The 11165-nt window shown below is 45.0% G+C and overlaps 1 protein-coding gene across 1 annotated transcript; it reads right to left on the minus strand.

Moving 5' to 3' along the window:
- LOC146188480 (uncharacterized) lies at positions 1-2540 on the minus strand. The gene is made up of 3 exons (XM_084605056.1): positions 2209-2540; positions 1647-1753; positions 1-1118 (listed from the first exon to the last, which is right to left on the minus strand). Exons 1-3 carry the CDS (start codon positions 2538-2540, stop codon positions 1-3), a joined length of 1557 nt encoding a protein of 518 aa, XP_084461182.1.
- Between the last annotated feature and the right edge of the window lie 8625 nt (positions 2541-11165).

The raw sequence follows: 11165 nt of genomic DNA on the forward strand, positions 1-11165 counted from the left end.
CTACAATTTCAACTTCCTAAGTTTCAGCTTCAGTGGCTCGTCCAGTTCATCAACAATGTAAAATCCTTCCTTGAACTTCTGAAATGGTACATAGCCAGCACCAGTTGTGTACAAAAATCCGAGGTGCTTTATGCGGCGTGTAATAATCTCTGGAATAACTGCAGCTCTGTAAAAATAAAGAAGTCCGTGCAGAATTTCATCCCACACTTGACTATCGAAATAAATCCTCTGAACTGATACAGAGTGCTGCAGTTCGAGGTGACCAGTCCACAGCACAAAGTCACACCATGCTTTGCGACTGACGCCAAGTTGTCCCTGTATCTGGTAAAAGTATGCATGTGTACGCTTTAGGCACACTTCTCCATTAATAACTTCAGCACAGAATGCTTTGTCGCGGCATGCATCCAGCACTTTCTGACCAGCTTTTGACGATGAACATTTCACCTCCAGAAGCCCAGCAATGCCTCCATCAGTCACAAGACGGTCTGGGGATGCAGCAATAAAAGAATATTCTCCATGAATATGGAGGCCTGTGTTGCTTATGGTCACATCTTTGTCATACAGCTGCATTATTTGAGTGTACTGCTGTACAGCTACTTCCTCATTCTGCAGTCCATACATTCTTGGGTCGTCGTGGCGGAGTACTTGTCTTTTTGGATATAAAATATCCTTTACAAGTCCTTCAGGTTTTCTGCAGCAAAGGATTCGCTTGAAATTTGACGCTGTTAGGCGACCAGCCCTTTCATTGGCCCACAGTGCATTTTCGCTTTGGCCAAGCGTTTTGAAACAGAGGTCCTCTTGCTGAACTGTTTTCAGTGGGACGAGCTGCTCAAAGTGGCTCCTTATTTCTGCCAAACATTTCTCTGAATGTAGGTCTTCTGTGTCCGAAATCACACTGGTGTTGCTGAGTACTGCTAGTTTGCTTGTGGAATACCTGTTCCATACTAAGTGTGGTGTATCTTCAGCAATTTTCTTTGCGAAGCTTGAACAGTCCGAATAGATGGTCGATGAATAATCAGATGGCAGTCGTCGCTTGCGCTTTGCTGGCACTATTTTGTTGACGACGTGTTTTTTGAAGGTTATGTCAACCAGAGGCTTTGTCAAAAGACGGTTTTGACCTGCAAGTGAGAAAAATCGCCACTTGTAGAGAACACTGCCGCGTGTATATTTGAACCGCTTTGCATTAATCTGTCCACAAGTCAGTCTACTTGGCAAATAAATATATTTTGTCTCTTATTATTGTCTTTCTCAGCAACTCCATGCATGAGCCTCAAGCCACATGACCAATGAGTTCAACAAATAAAATACAGCTGTTTGAAGCAAACTCCAAATGCAAAACTGGACTGAAGATGTCCTTTGAATGCAACAATAACCATGTGCTGGATGCCCATATGTCACACTTTAAATAGCAGCACAACAAAATGATGCGCAAGCAACATGAAAGAAACCAATGAAAGATTGCTGCATCAGATGAAAGAAAAACAATGAAAGATGCGGTATTGGGTATCTGTCTTTTTTTTTTTTGTCGCGTGATAGCACAGATACATTTCACGCATATCAGCTACCATGCCCGAATTTTATTTCTCCCTGTAAATGTAGGTAGACAATGTAGTTCAAGTGCTGAGTAAAATGTAAAATAGCCTTGCCTTGTGTTGGTGCCATCCATCGGCATGGCATGTCTGTGCACGAAGGGCTCTGAATGCTGCGAACAGCAAAAAGGAGGGCAGCGACGTGCTGGTACCTCTGGCTCAGTCTGCAAAAGAGCGCGTTGACAACAGTTCGAAAACAACCTTTTTGGAATACATGCAAACGGCTTCTATGCACGCGCTTCTGCATGCTACTTTGGCAGGTATCCATTATTATACTTCGTGCATGTTTAGAATCCAGCGGTTGCACAGAGAAAAATATACACTGGTGACGATCATACTGAAAACCAATGTAACACATGCACGTAACCGATCTCTGGCGCCGAGCGCTTAAAAATCCAGCGTTAAATAGGTGTGTGAAACAGGCCGTACCAATGCTTAAAGTATTTATGACTTAGAAAAGGAACAAAAAATAACCGCTCAATGCGCTACGAGAACAAGAAACCGTATACATCACACCACTCGTTATATCGCCGTTTCGACAGAGGGATTCAAGACTAAACGAAAAGCAGGGCAGTATATATGAGCGGACCTTTCAAAAGTCAAAAGAATGTGTACTAACCCAGCAACGCAGTCACAGTATGCTTGCGCTACTTTTGCATGTCCGTCATCGCATACTGCTGCGACCTGTCTGTAGTGCCCAGGCTTCATCGAGCACAGACAGATGCTTCGCAGTATCACCAGTTTGCACTCGGGCGTATGCTGATGAATGCAACATTCAATGCGGCCAATGTATTTTTCCTCTTTAAATGCCCATCCTTTCCGCAGTTGCCGGTTTGATGTTCCGAAGTGCACGTCAATCACGCTGCCACTGATCGGCGGCACAGAAGTCAGGTTGCTGGTCCACTGATTGCTCTCGTCCAAAATTTGCGCAAAATCCGGCTGCGAAAACATTGTCAATTGCACAGAAACAAAATGTTCGCAGTGTTTAAGGCAAAGGCGTAACGAAACACTACAGACGGAAGGATCGGAAGAACACGAAAGCTACAGCATCCGTTCACCCGCACACGGAACACCAAACTGACTGAGCCACGCGAACCGCTCGGACCACCAGATGTGATTCAGCGGCCGCGGCTAGGGGCGCTCTCCCAACGTGAAAAAGGTCCATTAAAAGAGCACATTAGCTAACAGCCCTTTTTCTTAAGAATATAAAACTAGCTTGACCCACCTTAGGTGTGAATGTTAGATCCAGTTGGTGTACTAGCACCTGAAAATGTAAACAAGCTTGAGCGTTTTCAGAATTTGTTTACAAATACCACATTATAGAAATACCTGATCCAATAGCTGCCGTGACATGGGCGTTATGCTGTGCTTCATCTGAAACAAGTTAAGAGTAATCATTGTTGACAAGAAGTTAGGCCTATTTTGTTCCCATGACTCATCCACTTCTTATGCTCAAGCATACCCAAATAGGTCATACACACCTAACGTGGATGGTGCTGGAAACGCCAATGGTACAGCTGGATATGGTTTATGCACCTTTTTGCCTGCCTTCCGTTTCTTTGGAGGTCTCCCGTCGTCAGATCCTGACTCCGACAAAAACATTTTGGTTTTGAGACAACCCGTCTCCGTTCATCATCTCTTGATGTCAAGTCTGAGGTAACTTCTGCTTTTCCTAATATTTTCCTCGCACTCTCATATGGTGCTAGAAATAGAGAACATGAACATATTATAAATACATATATACATAGAGAGAGAAAGGGACAGAAAGAGAGGATGTAAAAAGGTTGAATGTCTTCTTTGATCAACTAAAGGTGTCAAACACTGAACTAGCATTTCAGCTGATGCATACTATATCCTGATATGCATGTTCACTTTAGATGCTAACCATTGGGCCACAAAGCAGCAGTTTCTGCAGAGCTCAAGGCCGAACAGCCTTTCAGTATAACTTTAGCAATTCCTGCAATTACCTAACAGTTTTGGTTTGATTTATGGGGTACAGTTTTTGTTTAGTTTATGGGATGTAACGTCTCAAAGCGAATCAGGCTATGAGAGACGCCAACGCGGAGGGCTCCGGAAGTTTCGACCACCTGGGGTTTTTTAACGCGCACTGAAATCGCCCAGCACATGGACGCCTTGCCTTCCGCCTCTATCGAAAAGCTGCCACCGAGGCCGGGATTTGATCCCGCATCTCTGGGCACAGTAGTTGAGCGCCCTAACCACTGCATCACCGCAGCGGGGCCACGTGGGAAACGGATACAAAGTGTAGCGTCTGTGTGTGGATCTATCCGCCCCCCTCAGCTCCTGCCGGCCTGCTTAGTGCCTGAAGATGGCAGCAAAAATTCCTGAAGCCTTTGCATGTCACGCTCGTGAAAACTAGATATGTTTTGCTGTTGAACGGTCCACTGTCATAACGAAAAGACACCAATGTTTCGCTGAGGCACAATATCGGGCATGTTATATCGGAATGGTTTTAACTTTGTCCACGACCGCAAAATGCGCTTCCCGGCCGAAAGGCAGCTCCGTTTCAGTGGGAATGAAATGCACCTACTCCGATGTGTTTGCAAAATGCCAGTTCAGTTCAGTTCAGTTCAGTTCAGGCGTTCAGTCGTGTCCGACTCTTCGTGACCCTATGGACCATATCACGACACGCTTTCCGGTCTCTCACTATCTTCTTAACATCACATAGCTTCATCTGCAATGCCTCGAGAATGCCATCTAACCATCGCGTTCGCTGCCCACCCCTTCTCCAGCGACCCTCAACCTTTCCCAACATCAAATCTTTCTCCAGCGACTCCTCTCTTCTCATCAGATGACCAAAGTAGCTGAGCTTTAACTTTAGACTTTGACCCTCCAATGAGCAGTCAGGGTTTATGGTCGACAATATCGACTGATTTGATCTTCTGGCTTTCCAAGGAACTCTTGAGAGTCTTCGCCAGCACCACAATTCAAAGGCGTCAATTCTTCGGCGGTCAGCCTTTTTCACAGTCCAACTCTCGCATCAATACATCACAACTGGAAAGACCATAGCACGGGTTATACGGATCTTGGTTTGCAGACTAATGTCTCTGCTCTTTACTAGGCGGTCAAGGCTAACCATTGCTCTCTTTCCCAGAAGCAGGCGTCTCCTAATTTCATGGCTGCAGTCTCCTTCCGAGGTAATCTTGGCACCCAAGAACAGAAAATCTGTCACAGCTTCCACTTCTTGTCCATTGATGCTCCAGGACTTGATAGGGCAAGACGCCATGATCTTTGTCTTTTTAATGTTCACTTTAAGCCCAAACTTCTCACTCTCTTCTTGTACGTGCATCAGATGTCTCTTGAATTCCACGTCACTTTCTGCCATTAAAGTGGTATTATCCGCATATCTAAGGTTGTTGATGCGTTTTCCAGCGATCTTCACTCCAGCTGAAGACTCGTCCAGACCGGCCTTCCTCATGATGCACTCTGCATATAGGTTAAATAGGCAGGGCGACAGTATGCAGCCTTGCCTCACCCCTTTCTCAATCGGAAACCAATCAGTAAGACCATGCCCAGTTCTGACTGTGGCCTCTTGCCCTTCATAAAGGTTCCTGAGGAGACAGATGAGGTGAATTGGAACTCCCATCTCTTGGAGAGCTTGCCACAATCTGCTGTGATCTACGCAGTCAAACGCTTTCGCATAATCAATAAAGCAGAAGTAAATGGGTTTCTGGAACTCTCTTGCTTTTTCCATGATCCAGCGAAGGTTGGCAATTTGGTCTCTAGTTCCTCTGCCCTTGCGAAACCCAGCTTGCACGTCCGGAAGCTCCCGAACCACATACTGCTGCAGCCTACCTTGCAGGATTTTTAACATCACCTTGCTAGCATGCGAAATAAGCGCGATCGTGCGGTAGTTGGAACAATCTTTGGCACTGCCTTTCTTCGGAATGGGGATGTAAACTGACCTCCTCCAATCCTGTGGCCACTGCAGGGTTGTCCAAATCTTTTGACATAATGTATGCAGTGTGTTAACAGCGTCGTGGTTGAGGTTTTGAAGCAACTCAGCTGGAATACCATCAATTCCGCTAGCTTTGTTCTTAGCAAGGCTGGCTAAGGCCCATTCAACTTCACAATTCAGGATGCCCGGCTCGAGATCAGTGATCACAACCGTCCTATGTTGGGTTAGTAAAACATCCCGGTTCTTCTTGTACAGTTCTTCTGTGTATTCCTGCCACCTCTTCTTTATCTCTGAGGCTTCAGTGAGGTCCTTGCCTCGTTTGTCCTTTATCACGCCCAGCTTAGCACAGAAGCTTCCTTTGATATCTTAGATTGTCTTATACAGAGCTCTTGTGTTCCTTAATTGGCTGTTGTCCTCAACTGCTTGACACTGTATGTTCAAGAAGGCATTCTTATCTCTCCTTGCTATTTTCTGAAAATGCCAGTGAACATTACATATTCCTAATAGCTGTCTAAATTATTCTACAGCCCTGAATCATGGCTTCTCAAAGCTCAAATATTGCAAGCAACTATCGGCAGCTCGAACGTTTGAAATGGGACGAACAAGCATCCTGAACACACGCCAACACAGAAACATTAAATATCATGCACAGGCCTTGCTGTTTGCGCAGCAGATATAAAAATATCAGAACTTACAGAACACTCCTTTGACGCGGGCAGCATGTTGCTGCCACTCATTCTGTGGCTCTGCGGAGGCCTTAACGAGTCTATTAATTCTCTCAGGTTTGCCGCCGGGCCATACACAGATGTCGCCATCAATCCACGTTGCAGGCACGACCTCCACCTCTTCCCAGTGTACAAACTCGACAATCGCGAATGACAGCTAAAAGAGACAACAAAGCAGCCAAAACGAATCTTAATGGATGAAAACTACCGGAGTCGAGTGTTTAGCATTATTAAAATCCCATCGAGACCACATCAGCTCACAAACTATCGTTTTTATCGGCCAATATTCACCGAAAAAAGAATCTTACCCAGCCAGATGTCTTTCTTCAAACTCGTTTTTTTTGCAAAGACTAAGAACCTAGTTCCTGATGTTTCACAACTGTGATATTTCTCAACAAAGGTGTGATCAAGAACGACCATCGTACCAAACACGAGGCTACATGTTGATCACCCCACGTGAACAAAGCATCAACATGGGCGGCAAGCAGGAACCTCCATAGTTTAGGTGACTTCCAAGCGCAATATTTATTCCAGAAAGGTTGGGATGTTGCGAAATCGGAATCGCAAGAACCACGCATAACGCCGTTGCCAAGGCTACATTTTCCCTCCCATGGCAGCGGATGCGAATTCCATGTGCACGCTGCGATATGGGAATGACAACCGCGGTGGGAAGTGCCGTGGGCCTTCACATGGTATCAGCGAATTGAAACAGAAAATGCACTAACCTTTGGTTGAACTGTCACACCTGATTCACTGAAAAACGCCAGTGAAAAATTGGCGAGTCTCTCGACAAGTCAAACGCAAAAGCGCACTCGATGACACGCCAAATAGCCGCCAATCTATGCCGACACTCGCTGCCGCCGAAACATGCGTCGAAAATAGTGGTGGTGATGGCGGTGCTGCTACTGCTGCTACCTTCTTGCCACGTAGTGTCGTCAGTGCTTCATCCTGAAATTCTTCGGACAACTCAACAAAAAAATACTCCAACAATATTGTGCAATGTTTTGTTTTTCAATTGTCTGCATTTAGTTAGAAGCAATAATAAAATTCTGCACCGGGCACCTTATAGTATTGTGTTTTAGTACGTCGCAAATCAAGACAAGACAAGTCAAATTGCCCTGTGAACAAATATGGCCGCGAAGCTATGGTGGCGAAGGCGGCGGCCCGGTGGCTAGTGCGGTTACCATAGTGCGGTGCAGAAGTGTACTTTGCGGCCAGCGGTGTGGCAGGTGATAAAAATGATTTGCATCGTTGACTCAAGGCAGTGTGACCAAAAAGTGTGAGCGCGGCTCTGTGTATTACAGTTGCATAAATACTGTGGTAACCACTAGAACGTGCTGAGGAAAGGCAAGAAGCCCCTTAACGCAGGAACTATGCCGAAGGCCAAGCACAAATCCGCAGTATAGAAAAAAGCTTGGTATCAAGTAAGACGTGTCGCTACAGCATTGTGTGACACGCAGGTTCCTCAGATTGGATCAAACGAAACTTCAGAGGTGGCCGATGCTTCAAGTACGTCTGGCGAGGTACCGACTCGTCCTGGTGTAGCTGAGTGTGCCGTGATAAATACAAGTGCGTCGACAGCCGATTGGGAATCCAACCTTGTTCCAGATTTCACAGATGCCAATGAGAATAGTGTTGGATTGATTGACTATGTGCAAGGAACCAGAATGGGCAGCCCTTATAACAGTTTTGCCGAAGAACTTCAGGCCTGGGCTGTGACCCATCAGATTAAGCAAACAGCAGTTACCTCATTGCTAAAGGTACTGAAGAACCACCACTGTTTCAAAGGTTTGCCGAGCGACGCCCGTGCTCTTCTTAAAACTCCTAGACAGCCTGGAGTTAACATTGTTAACATGGGGCTGGGGCAGTACTGCCACTTTGGATTGTTCCGAGGCCTACTTGAAGCTCTGAAAACAGTGGACAGTGTGCCATCAACTCTGTCTCTGTCTTTCAACATTGATGGTCTTCCGGTGGCTAAAAGCTCCCGCACACAAATTTGGCCTATGTTATGTTTGGTAACCAACTGCAAAGGGCTCGCCCCATTCCCTGTTGGTGTTTTGCCGGGACATCAAAACCACCTGATGCAAATGAATACCTTGCATCATTTGTTGATGAGCTACTTCACTTGTTGGAAAATGGCCTAGCTGCCCAGAATTCTCACTATGCAGTGCAAATACACAGCTTTGTTTGCGATGCTCCTGCAAGATCATTTGTGCTAATGACAAAGTCACATACGAGGTACTCAAGTTGTCCACGCTGTGAAACAGAAGGCGATTATTTGAATAGCAGAGTTGCTCTTCCTTCAACAGCTGGAACTCCGAGAACAGATTCTTCGTTTAGAGAACAAATGGACGAGGGGCACCACCATGGTACATCGGCTCTACTGAGACTACCCATTGATTGTGTGAGAGATGTACCATTTGATTACATGCATCTGGTTTGTTTGGGTGTAACGAGAAAGTTAATACATCTGTGGCTTTTTGGACCACTGGCAGTTCGTATTGGGCCTACTTGCCGGACACAGCTCTCTCAAGAAATTTTAGATGCTAGCTGCAACATCCCTGCAAAGTTTGTGCGCAAAGGGAGGCCTATAACTGACTTCGACCGGTGGAAGGCTACTGAGCTCCGGCTTTTTCTATTGTATACAGGGCCTCGTGTTCTCGTAGATATCTTGACACCAGCATTATATTCGAACTTCCTTGTTCTCCACTATGCTATATCAGTACTGGTGAGCAAAGACCTCTGCATTCAACAGTGCTCCTATGCACGCCTTCTGTTGCAGCACTTTGTTTCTGAATTTGCTAGATAGTATGGGAAAGAGCATGTTTCATTTAATGTGCACTGCCTCTTGCACCTTGCGGATGATGTGAGTGTTTTCGGTCCCTTGGATAATTACAGTGCATTACCTTTCGAGAATTGCCTCCAGCAAATTAAAAAGGAGCTTCGGAAGCCAGGGGTATTGCTGCAGCAACTGTACAACCGAATGATCGAAAAGGAACATGTCCAAGTGAAGTTGCGAAATAGCAAAAGTACATTGAGTGAGCTCAGTTTCGATGGAGCTCATAACAGAGGGCTGCTTCCTGAAGGCTGTAAGCCCCCTGAGTATTCTGTTGCGAAGACCGATAGCTTCAAGATCACTTGCAGCAGGCCGGACAATTGTTGCATTGTTGATGGCCACATTATCGAGGTAAAGAACTTCGCATTTGTGGAGGGCATGTCTTCCTCTTGTGTTATAGGCCACGAGTACAAATCTAAAGAGAATCTTTACACAGAGCCATTCGAATCAAGCCGAATTGGTGTTGCCGGTGTCTCCAAACTGTCGCAGTTAAAATTCCGGCCATTTAACAACGTCAGGAAGGCAGTCTTGCTACCATTTGGAAGTAAATCGGTAGTTTTTCCCTTACTGCACACATAAAATACATAAGGGAAGTCAGCAGTCAAGGCTTTTTGGAATGATACTAGTGTCAGATTTTTTTTTTTTCATTTTGAGAAAAAAATTTACAGGGCAAACACTTATAGTTTGGTTTACTTCAATGGGCTTAACGTCCCAATGTGACTCTGGCTATGAGGGACACTGTAGTGGAGGTCTTTGGGTAATTTCGATCACCTGGAGCTTTAACGTGATAAAACAACAGCAGTCACCTTTCTACTTGCCACTGCTGCTTCATGGTTGAGTGCGTTGCTAGTGAGCATTATTCAGCTAATTCTCCTGTCAAGTAAAGATTGTTTCTTTCAAACGGAAAATCGACGGCCACAGCCCTGGGTTAGTGCTGCATACAACATGACAAGCTCATTGCTTTGGCTTCCACTAGTGGTGTGTAATTCTTTCTTTTACTTAGTTCAGTTTTCAGCTGTCGAAATTCTTACTCAACTGCCTCATCTAAAGAGGGCAGATATTTCTGACGCTTTCATAGTTGCAAAGACTGTTGGCCTGTTTGATACATATTCTTCTGAGTCAGTATCTCTTATTTCTGTCTGCTGGGCAAAGGCAAGAGTTATTTATCGCATTACAGGTGCTATGTCGAAAAGATAGCATTGTCTGAGGCAGGCAAGTGTACACTAGGCACTCTGTGTACGAGCCTACTGGCGTGGGCCATTTGGTGTGACAACTTTATGAAAACCAAAAAAGATGACTACACGAACAAAGTGGACACAAATTCATGCCACTCATCTTTCGACTTCAATGTGAACACAACATAAGCATTTACTAGCTATTTGTCCATCCAGATTGGTGCTCCTCTACCTCATATACTCATCAAAGCTCAAATTTTGAGAACCTACAGCAGGTGTCACTAATGTGCGGATGATCTAGAAAGGCAGTTAAGCAAGAAATATGCAGCTTGTGCCAGTACCCTTAGCTTTCTGTTTTGTTATTGTACAGAAATATATTTCAATTGATACATTTAAAGAAGTGGACATGTGCTGCAGTTTCAGAAATTATCCAAATGCAACAAAGATAACTGGTCCAGAAGAGCAGCCATGAGTTGTGTTTTCTTTGATATGCTTATGTAATCAGGTGTTTTGTTCATGTGTGTATTTTTTGTATTTTGTTGAGAACCCTAACTTGCTGTATGTATTGGAAGAGTGCAGAGCAAATGAACAAAAGTCCTCAGGCACTAGCCAGTGTTTCGACAAGAGGACTTGTCTTTGGGCAAAGCATTCGTCATTGGCAGCATTTTATATACTGCTATCACCTTGAGAAGGAAGGCCTGACGAGGGGGAGGAGGATGTGATAGGGCAGTGGTGGGACCAAGAAGCAGTTGGCATGTAGTTTTAGTTTACTTCTTTGTACAGCTACGGTGCTGCGTTTTTTGTACTTGTTTGCTTGTTTCTTACATTTATTTTGTATGCGGCAGTTCTATGAATAGCTTTCAACTGTATCTTTCGTTTTGTTGAAGTCTTGCCTGATTGTTCACTTTATATGTTTAATCGATC

This window comes from Amblyomma maculatum, chromosome 5 (genome assembly GCF_055883805.1).
Source record: "Amblyomma maculatum isolate TAMU_Amacu chromosome 5, ASM5588380v1, whole genome shotgun sequence".
Classification (NCBI taxonomy): Eukaryota; Metazoa; Arthropoda; class Arachnida; order Ixodida; family Ixodidae; genus Amblyomma; species Amblyomma maculatum.

Excerpts from the sequence above, each read along its gene's own strand:
- LOC146188480 (XM_084605056.1), bottom strand. The coding sequence starts at position 2,540 with ATGTTTTCGCAGCCGGATTTTGCGCAAATTTTGGACGAGAGCAATCAG. Across the intron at positions 1,754-2,208 it reads TACTGTGACTGCGTTGCTGG|ACTGAGCCAGAGGTACCAGC; the intron begins GTTAGTACACAT and ends GCTCTTTTGCAG. Across the intron at positions 1,119-1,646 it reads ATGGATGGCACCAACACAAG|GTCAAAACCGTCTTTTGACA; the intron begins GCAAGGCTATTT and ends TCTCACTTGCAG.